This window comes from Homalodisca vitripennis, chromosome 6 (assembly GCF_021130785.1).
Source record: "Homalodisca vitripennis isolate AUS2020 chromosome 6, UT_GWSS_2.1, whole genome shotgun sequence".
Classification (NCBI taxonomy): Eukaryota; Metazoa; Arthropoda; class Insecta; order Hemiptera; family Cicadellidae; genus Homalodisca; species Homalodisca vitripennis.
Genome location: NC_060212.1, coordinates 126,258,675 through 126,283,847, shown reverse-complemented (window position 1 = coordinate 126,283,847; position 25,173 = coordinate 126,258,675). Strand labels below are relative to the sequence as shown.

The window sequence follows — 25,173 nt, the reverse complement described above, 5'->3', positions numbered from 1 at the left end:
GACGCAGTAATGCCTTGATAATTCTGTTCGTGTATTTTTTACAGTTTGTACAAGAACTATTACACTGCATTTAAAAACTTACTTAAATGTGTTGATGTAATATACTTTCTACTTTGTTTTTATTAATAAGTTTAGATCTTAAGGATCAATTTGAACTGTTCAATGTTAGTGCAATATTATAAAGTTGATTATTTCTTTAACCTGTATATTTTTAGGACTTGTTCAATAAATGTAAACATACTAATATCTAAATATTTGTTCAGTTTTGTTAGAATGAAAGGATAATAAGATTTCAGACATTTAACATTGTTACATGTTACAAAAAGAGGTTCGTAGATTGGATTCTAACATCTTCATTAGGTCTCTCACCACCAGTCTCTTACCTTTTTCAATATATTAGTTTCTGCTTATTTTTATTTAGACATAGTTTATAACATCTGAAGAGTAATATAATCTACAATCCTTTAAACTTAGTATTTTATTATTGTCATATATAACAATGGTAGATGTTCAAAATCAAGCTATTATTTTATTTGTCAATACGCTATTTCATTGTATAAGTTCGAGAAAATGTTTGAAATGTGTATTTGGTTATAATTGAAGCTACCTAATATTTACAAATACGGATCTTATTTACTATTAACGCAACTATATCCGGAATTTAACTCTTAAAAGTAGTCACAATGTAAAACTATTTTATAGCCATGGAGTATTTCAGGTTGCATAGAAGCATTTAAATAACAGTAAACAGGTTTTAAAATATATATCCTTGAAGACTAAGGTTATTTGCATAATATACGATCTGGCGTTTTTTTACTCAACTCTTATATAAGTGGAGATCCCACTTATGGGACTGCAGAGCGAGATATTAAATGTGTCATTCCTTAAGATATATTACTTATAGTAATGCAATTATTGGACAGATCTTCATAAGCGAATAAATCAAATAAATGTATAACCTTATTAATTCAGTAGAAGTTTCTATATGATTTATATGCTATTTATTTTCGTATGAAACTAAATCTGTAGCTTATTTACCTATAGCTTCTTATACTCATACTCATACTTATAAACATTCTAAAAATCTGATATTAAAGTTTTTAACATTTTTATATATCATGGTTAATTTATACACACACTTCACATAAATATGTTCAAAATGATTACGATTTAAGAATTCTCAACATAGTGATTACAATATGAGCATTATATTAAAGAGTAATTAAACTGTTTGGACATAAAACCAAGATAGTATTTGCATCCATAATTACAATAGTTTTTTTAAAGGATAATTGTAATACTAACTAATACATAATTAATTTTAAAATATTGTGTGTCTCCATTTTATATGAATGTTTTTGTAAAAACTTAGAAATATTTTAATTATATTCATCAAGTCTCATTACAATAACGATTCATGTGGATTTTTGCAAATTGGTTGGAATTTTCTCATGTGAACTTCAATAACGTTTAAATACACCTTGACCTCCGTGCACAAAATGTAAAACTTCGAAGTCTATTATATTTATGACAGAGAGCAATGAGATATGAGAGATTGTGGAAAATATTATTGATATTTACGTAGATAACTTTTTATACGATAAACAACCTTTGTGTTTATCGTATAAAATAGTACTTTGGGTTTTTGTTACGATGAAACTACTTCATTCATAATGAATGAAATGTTGTCTTTATTAAGCAGGATTTAATGAGTGTATCATATGAATGAGAGAGGGTACAGTCATGATGGTATATCTAAATGGATACATATTATGGAAAGGTGAAGAACTCCACATATAAAACATTATCTACATATAAAAGGTTAAACAAATTATGTAGCAATTGGTAAGTGTTGTTCCTTCCCATTACTTTAATCATTATTTTAAGCTATAAATATATATATATATTTTGTTTGTTATATAATTTTATATATATATATATATATATATATATATATATATATATTTAATATATATAATTTTTAGTCTTTGCGTGTTCTGGATGCTTTGTATATTATTTATAATATACTTAACAAATAAAATTATTGAACAGTTACTAAAAAATTATCATAATGAAAGCTTGATTTTTTCTGAGTGACTAAGCTAATCAACCACTCCGGTAAAATTAGAGACCGGCAGACAATAAGTGGATTCGTCTCATGTAAAAACTCTCAATCTATATCCCTAAGAATACATTTTCGTTGTAATAGAGTTATCAATCAGAGAATATTTTTAAAATACTAGATTAAATGGTTTAAGTAATCAATTACAAATTTACCTGAGTAGTACTTAATCCTTGTGAAGCTCATTGAGTTTTGATATAATATGGAATAATAATTATCTCAGTCTAAGACTAATTAGGGAAGAGACTGTTTTAGTTTGGTTTGTGAAAGTTTCTTTACACGACAGCATCACTTTCATGGATCCATTGCTTTGTGCATATTTCTTGAAATTCTTTAGGGCTCGTAATCTTGTTTGAACTTGGAGTCTCGGTATGGTAAATGATGCCTAGTAAAGTCTGAATAGGAATGAAAATATCCATTTAAGTAAATTCATTATATTTCAAAGTTCATCGGCAAGCTCAAGAGACATTTGTTGAAATTTTAGGACTTTTGTAAGTCGGAATATTTATCGACGTTATAGAGTTACTGTAGATATGTACTATCAGTTATATGCTATTACAAACTTTATACATCTCACAAATAATTTTTAGCAACGTACACAGTTCAGTACTGTTAAGCGCTGTGTACAGAATATGATTGATAGTATTAAGTAAATTCTTTAAAGCAGTGTTTATATACCACGCAGATTTTGAGCTTACTTTTTTAACAAGAAGCACGCTTTTTAGTTTTAAATTCTTATTATAAAATTTATTTTTATGCTTCTGATGGCAATCATCGACGTATTTCATTTCAAACTAAGGTAACAAACAGAGGATTGGAAATGTAACTACGAAACTTATCGACCTACATAAATGAATAATAAAGAAGGAAACAAATATTGATGATAGTATTGCATGCACAATAGACGTAGTAAAAGTTGGTAGGCCCGGTATTCACGATAATCTTCCATACTCGATAGCTGAATCGATTGTAATCATCATCGATACATCTCGCACGCATGTCAGGGTCACCTGTTACTCACATGCAATTCCTGATCAATGGTCTCCCTACAATACAGAGCTAGCATTCATGTGGTTTAGTAATCAAAGGTGTGTATGGCATGTTTGATACAATATTCCCATATGTATAATCTGAACCACTTTTGCCGTTTCCTACAGGAAATAATATAGCATTACAGGTTACATGAACGATAAGCTCAAAAGGCGATTTTGTAGTCTATAATGAATATTACACTAATTGTAACATTAATTAATTTCTATCATTTTTAAGTTGTTAGGGTTCATTTAGTTTTCATTTGAAAAGTGTGTTCTTATAATTATTCACTGATTTCTGCAAGTCATTATAATATTTTAATATGTAAACCTTTAAATGCCTTTGTGGATTACTACTCAAACTACATAGATTAAACTTGCCTAATCGAAATTTTAACATATAAATTGAGATCAAACTTGCGCAAGGAAATTCCAAAATAGTTAGCCTCACGTCTAAGGTTTTCCAGAGATCATAAATAATAGTAATTATAAATTTCTCATAACGAATTCTTCAACTTTGCTGTATGAGGTCTGGAATATGAAGCTGGTTATAAGAACTTAATTCGTCTATGAAACACGATTACATCCTTGCTAAATGATGTAGTTTCATTGCACCACGATTGGTTTTCATTTTCGGAAATAATGCTCTTGTGTTTCCATCCAATGACAAGAAAATATTGTTTTTTTTTTAATTTTTATTGTTACAATACTGTAAGACTGTAAAATATATACCAGATACAGATTATGAAGCTCTCGAGTGTATTTTCCCTTGTTTTTTCCTCGTAGTTCCTTACGTAAATGACTACCGAGTAAAATTTGAGATGGAAGTTTAAATCCTTAAAGTATATTCGTTAAACCATAAAACGAATTCGTTTGATGTCACCATAGTCAGTACAACTAAACACTGATTGAATATAACATCTATTTACACGCTGAATCTCTCTATAACAGGAGTTTTAAAGTAAAGGGATCCAGGTCTGAACTTTATTTTTGGGTTTGCGAGGGTATTAGCAACCTTGCTTCGAATTAATTACACTTCTAGTGCCATAGTTGTGTTTGCTGTGCTGTGTCGAAAATATATACATCTGTAGTTATAAATACTGAGTCATGTTAGTCAGAACCGTACGATTTATTTTATTTTAAATAAATAAATATAAAACATCGACATTTCATACTATTATTTATTAATGTTTGACCGAACAGTGATGCTAACTAAATATCCGCGCTACATCAACTTATTCTCGAGAGACAGTCCTGAGAAGAATGCGCTGGAGATTTGTACTTTCTCTAGTTCCTTGCTACTAAACACTGTAAATTTTGCTCTATATATCTTTGCGTTGTTTTTGAAACCGACCTTGAAATGATTTGTGTACAATTCCACCTAGATTATACTCCAATTTTTTCAAATAAGTATATATTTTTTAATAGTAATGCAATGGCTTACAGTATTTTGATGGTTCAAAGTACTGGATATCTGTAAATTCTCTGAGTCAAAAATTTCAAAACACCCTAACTGTAGATTAATGCATGGCCCAAAACTATAATTTGTATCATCTTTATGCAATTTGGGACAGTCCACGTGCTGTGGAATATTGAATGAAAGGTACATAACTGACCACCACTAAGGTACTTACTGACATGAAAGCATGCCAATAGCTTTTCAGTAATTCATAGTTCACCCACCCCATTAGTAACTTCAGTGACCAGCTAAAATATTCACATCACAGCGGCTGTCACCAGTGGTAGGCACAACCGGCCAGTAAGAAATAGGCCAAGGTCAGTTGTTCCGTCGACGTTTTAATATGCCGATCTTTATTTATTAACTCATCTTTCACAAGAGCAAAGCTAAACTTCCATTTTATAAAATGTTTATTAGTTTTTCATTAATCATCATTTAATCAGCCGCACAATAATTTTCCAAATCTCGTATTGTCAATTATAAAATCTGTTTTAGCTTTAAAGTACTTAAAAGTTGTAAAGTTTACTAAGATTCCTTTTACGTGCACTTTTACTAAGAGCAAAAATACACTTATTTAGGTAAAATTAATGATGTCATATACCCATATAAACCGTAATGACAAAAGATTTTTCGATTTTGTTACTTGCTCTGTTTGCCGACTTTGGTAACCTTTGAAAACATTGCAAAACTAATGAATTTGAATCTTTTAATTTGTTTTAATTTAAATAAGGACATCACTGAACATCCTAATATAATTTTTCATTTCAAAGTAACGTGATTAGTTACAATAATGTGTTTATTTAATCAGAGTGTTTTGCGTTTTGTAAAATCCAAACTGATTTCCGATATTAAAAATTTATATATGTGTGTGCGTGTTTGGGTTTGTGTGTGTGTGTGTGTGCGCGCGCATGCGCGCGCGTGCGTACATGTGTATAACACAGAGTGTTTACGAACTGTCCGGAAATACAGTGAGAAACATATCTTTGAGGCTATACTAACGGTAAAAAGTGGTCATTTGCCATTTATTACAACAGATTATCAATATATATATATATATATATATATATATATATATATATATATATATATATATATATATATATATATAATTTCAATAAACATTGAATTACAAAAAGTACATTGAAGCAAATTTTGTGATTAAATGTTTATTGAAATAAATAAGGCTGTTGCCATTTATACAATTTAATGTCAATAAAAGTTGTTTAACAGGTATTTGGTATTCCGATCATGTTTTAGTTTGCTTATTTAAACGCATATGTGACAGTTACGGCCAAATACAAATAAATTGAATCGGAAAAAGTAAGGGCTCTGTGGTGTAATGGTAGCACATTCACCCGGCAAGTGAGAGATCCGGGTTCAACTCCCGGGGGAGCAAGTACTTTTTGTGATTCAATGTTTATTAAAATAAAATAAGGCTATTGCCATTTATACAATTTATATATATATATATATATATATATATATATGACCCCGAAAAAGAGGACAAATTATTCAAGACCCGCTTTTATTCACATTCAATGGAAGATTTGCAAAGGCAAAACGACATTTTGCGGACTCAAGTTGAAGATCTGCAACGTCATCTTCAAGGTCAGCAAGAAAACAATGCTGAAGAGATTCACCATCCTGCTAACCAGGACAATGAACATGCGGAAACTGATATACAAACTGCAGACTCCACTTGTAACAGTCAATCCACCATCTGCTCGTTTTCGTCACATTCATGTAGACATAATTGGACCACTCCCACCAGCTGGCCCGTACCGATACTGTTTGACCGTTATTGACAGGTTTACCAGATGGCCAGAAGTTCACCCACTTCAGCAAATCACTGCTGAGGAAGTCGCCGAAGCTTTGGTGAACTGTTGGATATCCCGTTTTGGATGCCCAGAACGTATCACAACGGATCAAGGTCGTCAATTCGAATCTGGACTTTTCAAACGTCTCACCTCTACATTTGGGATTGAACTTCTACGGACCACCAGTTATCACCCACAAGCCAACTGTATGGTCCAACCTTTTTTACCGTCATCTAAAAGCGGCCATCATCTGTCACCCGGAATCAAGCTGGCTCCAAGCCCTCCCTCTAGTTCTGCTTGGTATCCGAAACGTATACAGAGAAGATTTAACAACGTCCTCTGCTGAACTAGTATACGGAGAACCCTTACGTCTACCTGGATCACTCCTTGCCAGCCCTCCGGGGTTGGGACGCAGTGAAGACATCTCTGACCTTGTTGTCAGGCTGCAACGTCAAACATCTCGCCTTCAACCTGTCTCTGGCTCAGCTCACAGCAAACCTCAGATATTTGTCTTCCAGGAATTATCAACATGCACTCATGTTTTCTTACGTGACGATACTGTGCGTCGAGCCCTGCAACCTCCCTACAGCGGACCTCACAAAGTGCTCAGCCGTGACGACAAAACTATGACCATCCAGATCGCAGATAGAAGGTCTAAAGTAAGCATTGACAGAGTGAAGCCTGCTTACATTCTACCTGACCTTTCCCCACAGCCTCAACCAAGAAGCGCCCACACACCGGCACCCAGCATCGGTACACCTGCTGCAGACCCGGACAACTCATTACCAGAGTGCGCTACCAGATTTGGTCGCAATGTGCGTTTACGGCTTGCTCCCTGACTTCCAGTCTCCCTAGGGGGCTCATGTAGTGTCAGCTGGTCAGCTGATTTAAAAATATAATTTATTTTATTATTGTAAAAGATATAGACCTGTTTTGTTTTGGTCATTATTATAAAGTTAGTTATCATCTTCTCTCTGTAAATACAATACTATTATTTTGACTAATTACATATCTTTAATTTCTTAATTAGGGAATTATTTAGTAACATATCATTCCCTATATATATATAATAAAGCTATATATAGCTTTATTTCATACTCCTCTTAATTCGCTGTCTATATATGTAATATTTCAGGCAGTGCACTAAGAGGGATATAAAAATAAAGCAAAACTCAACATTCTATGTTTATCCAACTTTTTGCGTTTACACAAAGAATAAGTTTACGAAAATATTTCCGGAGAGTTCGCAAACACCCTTATATATGTATTCTAACACATTTTTAACATACATTACAGTAATTGTTCTTGAGGAGTATACTTCGTTATATTTGACAATTAAAAGTTCTGTTTTCATATGTTTTACTGTTCAACTCGTATTTTTGTAAACATCATAATAATAACAACACTGTGCAAAGACTGAGTGTTTCAAACGTATTTTCGAAAATTTAGTGACATGCCTATCATCAAGGGGCATCTAGCAAATATTTTAACTAACTTAAACCTCAGAACAATAATTTGATCTTAAATGTTGTATTAAAAGTTGCAATGTGGCAAAGTTCATCTCGTAAACGTTGTAGGAAATGTCAAAAGATGAGTTTTGGTCAGAAAAATAGTGTTCAACTGCCGAACACTACATGCCGAACAATTACATTATATTTAATCAATTTTAATATCTTGAATTAAAAAACGTAAACTTCGTGGCATGTACAAATTAAAAAGTTGTATTAGCCGTGTAAATATTGAATCACGCCTTATAGAATATAGAACAAAGACGTAGAAGATAAAATACAAGTAATTACAAAAATATTTACATATTAAAATTAACTATGTTAATGATTTTTTAGTTTGCTTCAGCTTCAATTAGTGTTTCTTTGATAATATTCACTTTCTTCCGGTACTAGAGAACAAACCATATTTTTGATTTCCAGTTTTTCTTCTCAGGTATAAAAAAACGAGTGCGGTTTTCTAAACAATAATATTTTAAATCGTTATAGTCACTGAATTATATAATTTAATAATTATTTCCCTCCATTATACCAAGTCACCATAACCGTTATCGGTCAGAACTATTCTTTATTTTACAATATCTGGATGTTGTTTTAATTCAAACACGAAACGAAACAATTAAATACTTATGTAGCAATAAACTAGCGAATACAAATTATAACCTCAAACCTGACAACATGGAGGTAGGTGGTTGTACAACGGCGCTTACAACGTTTTGACTTGCACAGACACTTGTTGAAACTTTCAAGCCTGGTGTAGCGGTAGACACATAGTGTTGTTGTCATTAAAACTGTGCATTTACAAAGCCAATCTGGTCTAATACTCTTGCAGTAAAAATTGTATCTGCAACATTTCGTAACTGTGACGGAAGAAAGAAAGACATTGATTTAGAATTGTAAATCGCAAAGAGATTAATTTTAAAAGTAAAGTTTATAATGTTAAGTATTACAAATTTAATTACACAGACACTGGAAAGACATTAATAAGATATTACTTTAAGTTCCAAAGCTGATTTACAGTATAAGCTAAAACTGTGATCTCCCATTCATGTAGACTATAATTATTTCACTTTCTAAACAGCGGCCGTCCTCATTGATTTAAAAACTTACTACGGAGTTTATATTTATATAATTCGTTTTCATCATTATATAGAACTACAAATAGTAATAGAACTGCCCCCAAACAGTCACTCTGAACAATAATGAAAGTGAACATAAAATTCTATTTATGTTCTACAGAAAGTCAGAACCTACTAAATGAAATGTTTATTTTCAACGTCCTGGCTGAACGATGTTGTTTAACCAAAAAAAATTGCATCCCGAATATTTTTATTGGTTTTTATTGCTTCTTAAATTTAAAACATCTTTAGTTCTTCTAAGTGCCATTAGTAGTTCTACAATGTGATCAAAAAATGTCTCCTAGATTTTAGAAGTTATTAAAACAAATTATTGCAGATAAAAATAATTGTATCAGTAACTTTTTACGAGTTCTCATCCTGCACTTATTTATTCCATTCAATTAAAAACCGTACATGAACGACTCGTAACAAAATCAAAACGCTGATTGTTTTCAACACATAATAAACCCGAAAAGCAAGATGAAATGCCATAGTGGTGACTAAAACGGCTGAAATTCTAAAGAAATTTCCCTCTTCTTTGTCTACTAACAACGCTACAGCGGTTTTTGGGTCATTATGTATTATTTAAACTATACAAGCCTAAATAATAAAATACTTTTCAAGAAACATCTAAAAATACTACACCGTACACAAAAACAAACTAGTACGTAATTATTGGTAGATTAGTTATTGGAAATAATCCAAACTATGAATTGGAGCATTACTCATTTCAACTGCTAGCTGTAGGCAAAAAGACCTTTATTTTTAACACTTAAAACAATGTTAATCTCCAAAAGCTTTTACACCCTTACATTTTGGTCATAGAATTATGGAAAACGTCTTATTATAAAGGTATTCTAAATAAGTATCGAAGCACTTGTTTGTATTCTTATAAATTGTATAATGTTTGAGGATTTGAAAGCATAAAATTAAAAATTCGTTTAAAAATTGCCAATAAAAGTTGCGAAACACTAAAAAGTGCCTGTAGATGCGTATTGTTATATACTTATAAATGAGACATCTTCCGTAGTTCTACGATTAGAAATAATGTCGTCAATGTGTAATATCTGAACGATAACAGATAAATCAACAAGATTTGGTACATCAACACTACACTTAAAAATCTACTTTTTGAAGGAACTATCAGTTTTCTGTATTATCGTGGGGACGTCCCGCAAGGAGTCAGAAGGAAATCTTTAATAGGAGCATATGTTACAAATTTGGTCCTAATATATTGATAACGGGGAAATCTTGATAACGGTAACAATTACAAAGTTCTTATGTTTGGGTCGCAGTTTGGATTTTCCTATTAGCCAGTCTATTCATAGTAGGCTATTCTAGTTTTCTTGTTTTAGTAGTGCTGTCCAACCTTTCTATCAGTGCGCTTTATTACAAAAGGGTTTGTCGTATTGCTTGTAGTTCTTCAACTGCACTATGTCCCTTGACGAACGTGAACGTATAACATTTCTTATGATGGTTGGTTGTGGAAACAACAGAAGATCACTCGAGGAAGCATGCAATTTATTTAATGACTACTTTCACGAGAGACAGCCAATTTCTAGAACAACTTTAGGGAGAACTGTTCAACGCTTCATGGAAACAGGAATTGTTTCCGATCGTCATAGGTCAGGAAAGCCCGCTACTGCGACAACCGAAGACAACTCTTTAGATGTATTGCAGTCATTTATTGAGAACCCGCAAGAGTCCCTACGCTCAGCAGCACAAACTCATGACATCTCTGTTACGTCTGTTAAAAAATTCTGAAAGGGTCTAATTTTAAGCCTTATAAAGTTCATTTGGTGCACGAAGTCAACGAAGATGATTTCGATCGAAGTATAGAATTTTGTGAAACTATGATAGCCAAAATAGATCGTAACGAAGTTGATGTAAACAATATTGTGTTTTCAGACGAGTGTTCATTTATGCTGAATGGAAGCGTAAACAGGCACAACATACTGCCGTTACTGGAGTAGCGAAAATCCTCACTGGATGCGGGGGGCACATACGCAGTATCCACAAAAGGTGAATGTCTGGCTTGGTGTAATAGGTACCCAGTTGGTAGGTCCTTCCTTTATTGAAGGAAATTTAAGTGTAATATTATACCAACGTTTGCTGGAAAATAAAATTACACCAGCACTTCGAAACATGTTTAGAGAACATTTCTAGAATATATGGTTTCAGCAGGACGAAGCACCCCCACACTACGGCATCGACGTAAGAGCCTATTTAAACACTGTTTTTTGGTAACGGTGGATCAGAAGGCGGGGGACTGTAGAATGGCCAGCGCGTTCACCAGATCTGTCTCCATTAGACTATTTTGTTTGGGGTTATCTTAGGGACAACGTCTATAAAACAAATCCTCAACATTTAAATGAACTGAGACAAAGAATACTTCACAAATGTCAGACTATTCCTCAAGTTGCCCTGCAAAATTCTGTTAATAGTTTTTATGTGCGTCTTTTCAACTGTCAAATAACCGGAGGTGAACAGTTCGAGCATTTACTCTGAAAAACATCTTTTTTTAAATAAAACCTTTGAACATCCGCCATTTTGGACTGGATCAGTCCTTATGAGTGCGGTTTGGGGTTATGAGATAAGCCCTTTTAAATCATTTGCATATTGACCTATACTCCTATTTAAGATTTCCTACTGACTCCTTTCGGGACGTCCCCTTCATATTACAGAAAACTGATAGTTCCTTCAAAAAGTAGATTTTTAGGTGTAGTGTTGATGTACCAAATCTTGTTGATTTATATGTTATCGTTCAGAAAATATTGTACCTTTGCAGGACTTTATGTACACCCTGTATACATACGTAGTGTGACCGCTAATATTAGAAACTGAGCAGCTTAGTAGCCGAATTTAAAAAAAAATAGAGCATAAACAACAGTCACGACTGTTTTCCAAGATGAGAATGACCTTTGAAACCTTTGTGGTTTGTATACACTTACTTTTAACAACAAAAATCTTTGTACACTATGAAATTAACTCTTGGTATATAGCTTATTTCCAAAACTATATATGTACAGTACGATTGTTAAGGTTGAAAAGGTAAAAATAGAGGTGACACATTCTCCTCCTACACTTCGATCCCAAGAGCATCCTTGAACTGGATGTGGATCCATCGAAGGATGCCATCACCTTATTAACTTAGTGTTTAGCGGGGGAGGACATGAAGGGAGAGACGAAGGCCGGGGACAAGGGCAGGGCAGGAAGAGTCAGTGGTCAATACGGTGAAGGTCGCCACGACCTAGCCGACTCGCGACTGCTATCACAATTTACCGTGCACTCGTCAAAACAATAACATAACCTAAACTCGACGAGTTTGTGTGAATAATGTGTATAGTATTTCGATTAAATCCTATTTTATGAATGATCCTTATAACTGTATTCGTAAATATACCTTGGAAAACGTTTGTGTTGTTGAACATATCACAATTAATAGATGATTGAATTCAATTCAATATGCATACATTATATTCCCAATCGTTCTGGAACCGTATGAATTGGTTAATGTAACATGTTATAAACAATAAGTAAATTCCATCTGTAGATTTTGAAGATCAAGCCACAATTATTCAACTATGTCCGAATGGAAGCTTAACATGCTGCGATCATGATTCGTAAAAGGATTACGTAAAATATGTGCAGTCTTATTTGGTCTTAAATCTGTTAGCCATAAACAAACCACCATTAGCAAAGTAAACTGTGATAAATTCCCAAGAATTATTATTACATACTGGCTTATAAAATCCTCAAATTGACAAAATATCATCGCACAAAAATGTACATGACATAGGCCATACTTTTTAGCAGTTACTAGCATCCTTATACCCTATTTTCTGGAGTAAAACACAGAGAGTTTAGGCATATCTGTTTTAAATTAGTTATTAAGCACTGCAAAGATAAATGAGAGAATCATTTAGTATATAATTTTTTAACAGTCTTATCTTCTATTTATTAATGTTGACAATAGACCAATAAACATTTGAGGACAAATCTGTGTGTATGAGTATAAATAAGTTAAGTGGATTTTCTTTGCAAATTCCATGGCATTTTGATGAATAGTTCTAAATTAGTTTCAGTTGCATATCGAATTACTTAAGACCAGTTAGGAGAGCGCCAAAATCCAAGCCTTTTCTTTCGCGTGATGTGATAAGTAGCCAATATTGAAACTTAAATAGATACATTTAGAAATATTATATTAGGATGTGAATTAATTTCGTAGAAAATTTTTAATCCATATAGTAGTATTATATTATAGAAATATCCAAACTTTTACATAGGATTTTGATCATTCACTAACATTACACTCCTGCCACCATAAAGTAACCATGCCAAATAACTCTGCTTGCTTGTACAATTAGATTTTGTTCTAAGAATGTTTGCATAAACCCTGATGTAATACAGTGTCCATCTTTCTAAACCAATTTCACAAATTCCCTAGTTTTCTTAGTCGTTAGCATGGGAATGATATCAATTTACCATGACAATATCCGTATTTTGCATCAGTTTAACATGAACGCGATGCCCTTAATAATTTTAATGTAGCACCTGTTTTCTCGGATAAATATTCATAGGTATAAGTCGTCTCTTCCTATTTCACAGTAACAATACCAATCAGCAATTTTAATTAAACCATTATACAATACTCAGTAGGCAAATCTATTTTTCAGCGACAATACAATAAAATATTATAGCAAACTTCGTGTTACTATAATTTTTACTAAAAATTTTAACTTCCGTAACATAATTTCTTCACACAGACATACATTTTGGTCATTTCCATTCATTTATCGTAAATTATTCCCATTTAAAACCATGCTCATTCAAAACATAGTAAATAAATTATTTGTTTGTCAACTTTGGTTGTATGTCTTAGGTTGGGCTTCATACTTGATATATATTAAGTTAAAATTCAGATAAAATCTCCAATTAAGTTATCTAGTTAAATACTTAAAAAATACTAATAATTGAGTAGGTTAAAATTTATATCTATTTGCCAAGTTCGTCCTTTTTGGATATTTCATATAGAATAATATTGTGGTGATCTAGAATGGTTACCTTTTACATTTTTACAAGATCGTTAATCAGATACACAAACACATATAAAGATATAATATGCAACTACTAGTATTTTGAGAAACAACATCTGTAATTTCAAAGACAATATCTTTCAAAACGTGTATTAATTTTTATAAACACACAAATAGTGCTATTATACAATTAACGTTATTTGACTTTAAAGATACTTTAATAGAGTAAACGCTAATACGAGGGAAGTCATTATTTTTTTTTATTATCAAAGGTCAACCATTGAAAATGTTGACGCTTCGTCAATTTGTCTTTTTACGATGAAAAATACAAAAAATAAAACTATTACTGTGTCGCAAAGAAAAACTTCACGGGACACCAAGTGTAGAATGGTTTTAAAATAGAAGTCCAGAATGAATAAGTAGGCTTCCTTTTGGTCTCTTGTTATGAACTAATCTATCGAATGAGGAATATCTCGTTCAGAGAAAGTCTGAAAGTTTTTTCTAGTAGTGATAATATCGCTTTGTTCACGAATCAGTGTCACGGTATGGTAAAATTACAGTAGCAACTATAATACTTTGTATGGTTAACTAAACTGTTAATTGAAAGATTAATTCTATGACGTAGTTACGTTTTGCGGTTTGTTACGTACTTCTATAATCTTTAATATAGGTTGTTCTAAAATACAAATAAACGAAATCAAATTAACGTACACTAAATGAAATGGTTTGAAACAATTATGTACGATGTATTTGTTCATCCAAAGTACCAATATCCTTTTATCATACATGGAACATAAGAATACAATAGTACATTCTTGTCCATTATATTTAATCTCATTAGATTACAAAATAGGGGTTTTTATTATTCTTTAATTCATAGTTTTAACAATTAATAAAAGAAGAAAGATAACTTATCTTTTATAAGGTTCTATAATTTCATCAATAGTAGTAATACTTAAAGTATTGAGCAGTAAAACAATATTTTTTAATTTTCTATTTTAACGCTCTATGTAACTTGGCTTCATAGTTTCCTAATTTGATTTCTACCACAATTTATTATAGATCATTTTATTGGAATAACAAAATATGTAATTTGTTGTACATTTACTTATTTATTGAGCCTTAAAACGTAAATAAATGTAGAACAAGATATTATTAAAATAATTAAAAGGTACAAAAGACACATGCCAAATTTTTCCAGGGGTATAAAATACAAACTCTCTTGCACCATATACTCGGAATTCAATGTCATATATTTATGTTAATTTATTTTGGGGAAATTCTTTTCATTTTGATAACAGTTTTTGTCTGTGCGGAAGTTTAGTAACACACACATCCACATATCTGAACATAATTTTTCTTGAAACATTTCTTTAAGTTTATAATATTTTTATATAATATTTATTATCAAAATGTGAGATCTACTAATCTAAATATGTGCATCTTTAAATATATAGATAGACTTCAGTTCTAAATGGAAACTTCTTTATCAATAATTCTTTACATATATTAGACTAAGTTTTGATAGTAAAACAGTTCAGAAACGAAATCAGAAAAGGATATCAGAAATAAATGAGCTCAGAAAAACGTGCTTGGCAATAAAGCATTTCATATTCAATTAGATGCAGCTCTTAGGTTTACTAAATAAATATTGATATATAAGCGTCTATATTTGTAGGCAATTATGTAACAATACTTTGAGTGTACTACAGTGCAATTAATTTGGATATATAACTGAGTATTTGACATAAATCAATGAGTAAATTTGTCAATGGAGTTGATGTTACAACAGTATTAATTTATTATTCTGTATACTGTATACATGTAATTGTTATCAAATAAACCCTTACAATCGTCATGGAATATTTATTTGGCAAACTTGATTTATTGACTATTAGAATCATCCAGTACTCCTGACAAGGAACGAATATATACGCGATGAATATGTCCAGTGTAGTGTTATATTTACCACCCGAATGCGTCCAGTCTGCCGTGTTGGAAGTGAGCAGTTTCCGGCCAAAGCCGCTCAACTTCCGGCGTCAAATGAAGCTCGGTGGTGAATTTCAAGTAATCACGCGACTCAACTGTTGATCCTTCTCGGAAAGTGTTTCGACTTCCTGTCCTTTCATTGCGCAAAGGAAGCGACGAAAGGGGTTTTCTTAACTATTAACATTAGCCTCCGTCTGAAACAATTTATTGTCCGTTTACGTTAAACAACTCTCTAGAATAAAAATTCATTATTGTTCTTGTGAAATCCTAATATTTACTATAAATTTCGAAAACAGACTTTATATTGTATAATCAACCTTGACGCAGACTGTTTTGTACTACTAAACCAATGCTACCTTATAGTTTATTTATTTATTTTTTACATTCTGTAAAATAAACAGTCACGCCAAATCATTTATAATACGTTTAATCAGACAGATCTCTTTTATACAATTCAATGATGTTACTGCACTTTATGCACTATATATGCAATCTGCTATTTGACGCTAAGTAAACTCTTGAGTAATAGGTTACCACTCAATATCGAAGAGGGTTGTTAGTATATCATATAATTTTAAAGCAGATGATGAGCGTCAATGGGCATCCTAGCGTGACTTCGCACAAAGCGCTAAGTTCGATAAACACGAAGCCTGTCACACTGAACCAAACACTAAGACTTTTAGTCCGAAGCAGTAATTCTGGATTAAATAATTCTAATTGGGTTTTTTTATAAGTTCGTATTTCATTTATCATTGGTAACATCATTTTCCTCAAAAATATATTTGAAATCCTTCATTATTGTTCCTATTAAAATATTTTACGAGTACAACATAAAATTGATATCATGCAATTTTTATGTTTCTAAATGCTATTTTACTCTTATTAGGTGTATTGCATCTGTTTTTGATAATTTTATGCTTATTTTTGAGAAAATCAATTATAAAATGTTGTATACTTTTTGTTATAACTCATTTTATAAATATTTTTGTAGTGTTCATTACACATAATAGTGTATTAAAGGAAAACTAACAATAAATAAAGTTAATTTCTTTAAAAAGCAAATGTGTTTTATTGCATATACAAAATTTAATATCAAATATATCAAAAAACAAAACACATTCAAAAACAACTAAAGAAAAATAGTTTTTCTTCTTACTCAATCATGATACCAGTGCATGGTTTTCTCAATATTTTTCTTGCAAGTAGACTATCTAAAAGCTGAATACTAGAACGGCGTAAATTTATTTTTATTAAGTTGGCAGTATAACTATCTGGCCTGTAAGGTTGCAGTTGGATTTTCTGGCTCCCCATCACTTTCCTTTCCTTGAATATTGTTTTTGACGATGGAATTATTTTGAATTAAACAGGAATTTTCCGGACATTTGCAGTAGTTCGATGATATTTGTTTATATATATATATATATATATATATATATATATATATATATTAGATTTTTATATCACTGAACTGCAAATGTCCGGAAATATCCTGTTTCCTTCACCATCACTTAGTGTTTAGTGTCCGTATGTACACTAAACACCTATCTTCACTAGACTGTTAAGTGTCCGTATTACATGTTGAATGCTCTGACGGTTTATTAGATGTATTGCCACTACCATAAATGGGGAAATATCTTCTTCAACCTCTACATTTCAATTCACAATAATGTTATCCGAATGATTGGCCATTTAAATTATTATAATAATAAACCAAATAAAATGGATAGTCAACTAATAGGTTTCATACAGACACACACGCTCAAATAACGATATCGAACTAAACATTGGATGGACACTAACACGCGTGCACTAATACAAAACACAAACGGGATTGCATTCCGTTATCTCGGAATAATTACGTCTAACAACTGCATTAACGCGGTCGGTCCTGAATCGAGCTGCCAAATAACAAAGCGCACAGTGTGGAATTCCCATTCTTCCGTATAAAAGGCTATGGATGAATTATACTGTGTTTATTTACAGAAAAGAATTCGTCATTAATTCAGTGAGGCACTTGTGAAATATCAGAGAGATTCATCATTTAAGAAAAATTGTCATGAGGCCAACTATGTTTGTTAGGTGCCAACTAACAAGGGAACCTCTCACGGGTTAACATTGTTTGATCATTAAAATTATTTAGTTTTTACACGTACGTGAGGAACGCGTCGAGTTTCATCTTTTTTATACATTGGACAAGTTGCACAAAATATTTTGTTTTTGTACGGATTTCAACCCTTAAGAGTGGTTGATATTCATGGTAAACTTTGTATTAGTCTTTCATCATTGTAGAAAAAAATTAATTAAATAGATTAGTAGTTAGATTAAATTAGTTAATCACGTATATTTGCTTTAATAAGACAATGTTTAAGCAGAATAGTTTATTAAATTGAACAAGCTCTTTCAATCTATAGCATAAAATAAATATTATGTTCTATTACCTGATTTTTCCCTGAAGTTTTACGATATTTTAATCATTATTCTACTATTGGGGGCCATGACTTATTAAACAAGTATTACATCATTATATTTATTACAGCTATTTTTTGAGTTATAACATGTGAAATCACCCTAACTTAGATACTTTATAATTAGATACTTGTGTAACTTGTCTGATGCGAATATAACAACTACGACTAACCTTCACAATTTCACGTCACTAAAAACCTAATCCCACTGTGCGATTTAAAGTATTTATAAGCACTAAAGGGTTGCATTGACTAGGGGTTGAGTAATTATGATTATTCTTTCCAAGTCATTATTACTTTTAAGTTACTATATGAGACTACGTTTTGCTCTGAGAAATAATTACGTCATTATGAAAGTGAAAATGAAGGAAAACTTTTTGTTTATTATGCTCGTTTGCTTTTTATGAAATTCGCCTTCCTCAAATATGACACCGAGTGATGTAATATACCAATTAATTGGTCTGGTGATCACCCCTGGGCTCCCACCCCGGGCAGAAACTAGACATCAAAGCCGAGACCGGGCACACCACGGATGATAACAGTGGAAGTTTGGTCGTTCACCCGAAACTAACAAGTCAAGAGGGACTGCTGGCGTCAAAAGCTAGGGTATTGGGTTTACAAAGAGACTTCTTTGTTTAATTTGTCCTTTAACTGGGTTTTTCAAAGGAAGCACGACTTATGAATAAATTAGCTATCTTTACCACCCGTCCCGGAGAGGCCTCATTACAGTTTGTTTTATTAAAAAGTAAGAGCGAAGGAAGGATTCGTGCTCTATTTACCTGTCTTTGGTAAGATATATTTGGTTCCATTCAATTACGATTTTATTTTGCTACTTCATTAAATAATTATAAGATAGGAACGAAATTCTTTTGAATTCTTATCATAATAAGTTGAAAAATTACATGCAATATTTAACGTTATTCTTATCAAAAGGTATATAAACAGTAAAATTGTATTTGTTATAGGTATTTTATACGTCTCAAATAATTAAATTTCTATTCAAATAAAATTATTAATAAAACAATATTAGTTCTTCTCAATTATATAGTAATAATTAGGCAAATTACTTATATATGTAAAACGCCAGTATAATGGAAAATATCCTTAATCTTTTATACCTCACGTTTTCAATATTTTACGCAATAAAGTTTTTAGTATGAATATTTCTTTAACTAAAAATAAACAATTTTTCAACACGGCTGCGTTAAGTTCTTCATATATATCTGCGTATAACTCCCGTTGTATAAGACTACATACAATATAGTTGCTCTTGTTTTATATGAAACGACTAAGCTACCCAACGACTTATTAAAACGAAAAACACAACTAAAAATATTACTGTCATAATAATACGGTATTATGATAATAAAGATGGCTTTCAAACAGTTTCCATCGCTTACAAAAGCTATTTGTGCTTAGTTAACTTTAAGCCTTAATGATGTTATTCACAGCTAGAGATGACGAGAGTTTGATCCTCGAAACATGGCAACGATAGCAAATTCTACAAAACCAACCATTTCCAGTACTAAAATTCAAATAAAGTTAAAATTATTATCTTTTGAGAGTATGCGACAAAATTGATAATAGTCCTATAAGAAAAGCTATACAGAAATGATTAGGATAAACTAGTTCAAATTCAGATCTATTTTGCCTTAAGTTCCGATTAGAAATAGATCTAATAGATTATTTTCTAATTTTTTTTAATCTCAAGAACCTTTGATGATCGCTTCATAAATTGATGTTTAAAAGCCTAACGTTTCTTCCCCTGGTTAGTTTTATTGGAATGAAAATGGTGTATTGTTACAACCATATAAACTGTATAGAAATATACTATTGGGCTATATAGTGGAATGGAAACTAAGTAACAGTAAGAGGTTGTTATAAACAAGGAGAGGAGTGTACCAGCAATGTTTTCTTCATAGTCAGGTTATAAAGAAAATATTTTAAGAAACATTTCATATTAAAAAACTGTTATAACTTCACTGGATGTACTCATCAAGTAAGATGTCCCGAGGCATAAGGAGTTCAAGCTTTTACAAGCGAAAAGTGCAGCCATGCAGTTGCAACTGTGTAGCTTGTAAATATCCCAACCAGCAGAGTGCTAATGCCGGAAGGTCACACATAATGTGGGATCTGTTTTGCAGCGGAAACTGCTTTGTTATTCAGCAGCCATGTAGTTACAACTGTGTAGCTTGTAAATGTCCCAACCAGCAGAGTGCTATTGCCGGAAGGTCACACATAATGTGGGATCTGTTTTGCAGCGGAAACTGCATTTGTTATTCAGCAGCAATGTAGTTTACAACTCTGTAACTTGTAAATGACCCAAAAAGCAGAGTGCTAATGCCGGAAGGTCACACATAATGTGGGATCTGTTTTGCAGCGGAAACTGCTTTGTTATTCAGCAGCCATGTAGTTACAACTCTGTAGCTTGTAAATGTCCCAACTAGCAGAGTGCTAGTGCCGGAAGGTCACACATAATGTGGGATCTGTTTTGCAGCGGAAACTGCTTTGTTATTCAGCAGCCATGTAGTTACAACTCTGTAGCTTGTAAATGTCCCAAAAAGCAGAGTGCTAGTGCCGGAAGGTCACACATAATGAGGGAAACATTTTGCAGCGGAAAACTGCATTTGCTTATTCAGCAGCCATGTAGTTACCACTGTTTAGCTTGTAAATATCCCAACTAGCAAAGTGCTAGTGCCGGAAGGTCACACATAATGAGGGATCTGTTTTGCAGCGGAAACTGCATTGCTATTCAGCAGCCATGTAGTTACAACTGTTTAGTTTGTAAATATCCCAACTAGCAGAGTGCTAAATTGCCCGAAGGTCACACATTTGGGATCTGTTTTGCAACGGAAACTGCATTGCTATTCAGCCCATGTAGTTACAACTGTTTAGTTTACGCCACAAACACGTGTCGCGTAACAGGTGCATAAGTTGCCGGAAGGTCTAAAATCTATAGCTCTTTTCATTCTAGTTTTGCAGCGGAAACAGACATTGCTATTCAGCAGCCATGTAGTTACCACTGTTTAGCTTGTAAATGTCCCAACTAGAGAGTGAATTAGTGCCGCTCACACCATAATGTGGGAAACTAGATTGCAGCGGATGCATTTCATTCAGACCTCATGTAGTTACAACTGTATATTATGTAATTAGATTTCCCAACTAAAACGTGCTAAGGATACAGATTAACACACATAATGTGGGATCTGTTTTGCAGCGGATAACTGCATTTACTTTTTTTAATTCAGCAGCCATGGGTTACAACTGTTTAGTTTGTAAATAAATCCCAACTATCACATTGTGATTAATGCCAGATAGGGTAATAAGATGCAAGATTGTTCCGAAATAGAATTTTATCAGTTGATTTGAACATTTACTCATCACTATATTATTTCTTACTCTTTACTTTACAAATAAAAGTGTCACATTTTAAAATTACACATGCTATAGGTCAGTTCATTATATAGTGCCTACAGACAAACAGATAGACATAAGTTTACTTTTTTCTGCCCTACGAGTAATATATTTCGCTAACGTTCAGCCAATAACCATTACCCAACAGGATGCTTTAAATAAATAATGGTATTTACTAAACCACCGGTAATATGATCTGTAACCTTGGATGATCAAATCTTAAGTAATAATCGTTGTGCAGCGGGGACAGCATCTCTGTTCTATAGCCACACCAAACTAGTATGTACGTTTCTAATGAGAGTACTCATCAAGCACGAAGATGACCCGTACCCTCAAACTCAAACTTAAAGTGGGAACCGTTCTGCAGGGGAACCAACTTCCCTATTACGTACACCACAACCAAGCAGTTTATGCGTTTACAATGGGAGTACTCACCGAGCACAAAGATGACCGGTACCATTGGAGGCTCAAACTAAAAGTGGGAACCGTTCTGCAGCGGGACCAACTTCCCTCTTACGTACACCGCAACCAAGCAGTTTATGCAATTACAATGGGAGTACTCACCGAGCACGAAGATGACCGGTACCCTTGGAGGCTCAAACTTGATGTGGGAACCGTTCTGCAGCGGGAACTGACCCTCGGGCGGGGTGCTGACGAGGCGGAATCTGCCCTCTCCATCACTAAGCCAGTCATCCCCTCCTTGCATCTCGAATTCCTGAGATCCATTTTGTTCCCTTTCTGTAACAATGAAAATCACGTATATTCGTATTTTTGGGCCAGTCCAAGATACAACGTTTTAACAGAATCCATAGATAAATAAATACAGTACATAAACTGAGTGGGCTTACATGAGACTCAATTTATATATTTGATACCCATTTCCTAATATCATGACATGCCTAGGCAGAATGTTGTCTTTAGCCAACTCGGGTACACTACAGTTATGCAAAGTGTATTCAATCAAATTATAAAATAAAATCTCAATGATTTTTCAACAATATTTATTATTTTACTAAATATGTTTGTATCTAAAGAAAGAATAGAGTTTTATATACAACTCTTGAATTTACATGTTTACACCCCTATTTTTTTACCTATCGGCGAATATTTTAATGCATTCGAGTTCTACTCAATTTTAGAATTAATAGTTAAGAGGGCAATTTTGAAGTCAGAGAGAGCTCAAATTTCATCACCCAGAATTATACGAAATTATCAAAATTAAATAAATTAGAACTTAATTTATCAGGCATATAGATAATACATGGTACTTATTTGATGGACGATATATATATATATATATATATATATATATATATATATATATATATAATTATAATATACTCACATGAGTGGGTGTAAATGACACGATAGCGCAACCGCAAAATTTAGATGGAGTGCGGTATCCTATCATTTGATTGACACTGTAAAGGTATGCCTAATATTGCGTGCAAAATAGCCGATTATCATGGTAATGTACTTGCGATTAATGGTTTTGCACTCCACGATAGTGGTATAGTATCGTAACAATCAATCACTTCAGTACCGGTACTGATAAAATTGTATCTTTATTGTCCATGATCTCATATTTCTACTCAGAGGTCTTAATACTGTGCATATGATGTCTGAAAGCTATTGAGAATTTGGCAATAATATTTTCTACAGTATATATACGGAAGTATTATATGAAATCCGACAGATTGTTGGGAATGCTTTGGGCTAATTCAATATTACATTAAATGCTCAGTAGTTTATTTCTTCTTAACACTTTGTTCTGTGTAAACATTGTTTGTTTTTTTTTATTTTTTACATTTAAAGAGAGGACTTATCTAAGGAATATCTGTTATTTTTCACACCGTTTTATATTTCAGCGATTTGTTAATTACTATTCTACCTTAGAAATTGTCCTAAAACGTAAGATGGTCAGAGTTTCACTCCCTTTGAACCAGCCGGCAAGAACTATGCTAGTTGAAAGTTCACTGATATGTGAATTGAACTATTGTACTAATTTCAATTCTAAATGTTATAAAATATTAACAATATTTTGCAGTTTAAGTACGCAAAAGGCATAGTGTCATTGTTAATGTGTATTGAACTGCACATTTGTATTATATGTTAAATATTAAATCTAAAAGAAAACATTAGTACCTAATTTTTACTATAAAATTAAAGACTGATATAAAATCTATCTTATTTAAGATAATTTTGACAAAAGTAGACTTTTGTGAATTGTGATATATATTTTCTTGAAGCGGAAACAAGTTGAACCGTGTAGGTTGGTTAGTTGGCTGATTGAGAGATCTAAAATAATCCACAAGACTTACCCATGATTGGTTTCTCTGATTGATGTTACATAACTCTGTTGTATTTCAACATTACAGGATGATTTTAGTATTATATAACACCAACTGGACCATGTACGCTGGTCCATTGTCTGATTGCGAGATTTAAAATAACCCAAATGGCTTAACCATGATTGGTTTCTCTGATCGATGTTACATAAATCTGCTGTATCACAACGTTTCAGGACGATGTTAGCAGAATATGTGACAAACTGGACGCTAAAGGTTTGTTAGTTGGCTGATTGCGATATCTAAAATAATCTACGCGGCTTACCCATGATTGGTTTCTCTGATTGATGTTACGTAACTCTGTTGTATTCCAACATTGCGGGAGGATGGTAGTATTGCGACACAAACTAGACCATGTAGGTTGGTTCATTGACTGATTGCGATATCATGGTTTTACTCATGATTGGTTCTTCTGATTGATGTTCAACTCAGTTGCATTCTAACATGACAGTACAATGTTATTATTATGTGACGTAATCTGTACAACGTAGGCTGATTCATTGACTGTTTGCTAAATTGAAAATAATTCACGTGGCTTACCAATTATCGGTATATGTCATAAAAAATAAATATCTGTGTTGTATTATAACATAGAATTATAGTGTAGATAATATATAACACAATCCGTATCGAGTAGACTGGCTCATTGATCACTTTCCAGATCTAAAATAATCCATTTGGCTTACCAATTATCGGTATATGTCATAAAAAATAAATATCTGTGTTGTATTATAACATAGAATTATAGTGTAGATAATATATAACACAATCCGTATCGAGTAGACTGGCTCATTGATCACTTTCCAGATCTAAAATAATCCATTTGGCTTACCCATTATTGGTTTTTTCAATCGGTGTTACGTAAATAT

General features: G+C 32.5%; 1 protein-coding gene across 1 annotated transcript in view; it reads right to left on the bottom strand.

The window, feature by feature from the left end:
* The window catches only part of LOC124365555 (adenylate kinase isoenzyme 5), a 95,139-nt gene extending 70,858 nt beyond the window's left edge, over window positions 1-24,281 (bottom strand). The window contains exons 1-2 of the mRNA XM_046821546.1: window positions 24,278-24,281; window positions 22,521-22,694 (exon numbers count right to left, since the gene is read on the bottom strand). Coding sequence (XP_046677502.1) covers window positions 22,521-22,694; window positions 24,278-24,281 — 178 coding nt within the window. The remainder of the gene's footprint in view (window positions 1-22,520; window positions 22,695-24,277) is intronic.
* Window positions 24,282-25,173: the final 892 nt, after the last annotated feature.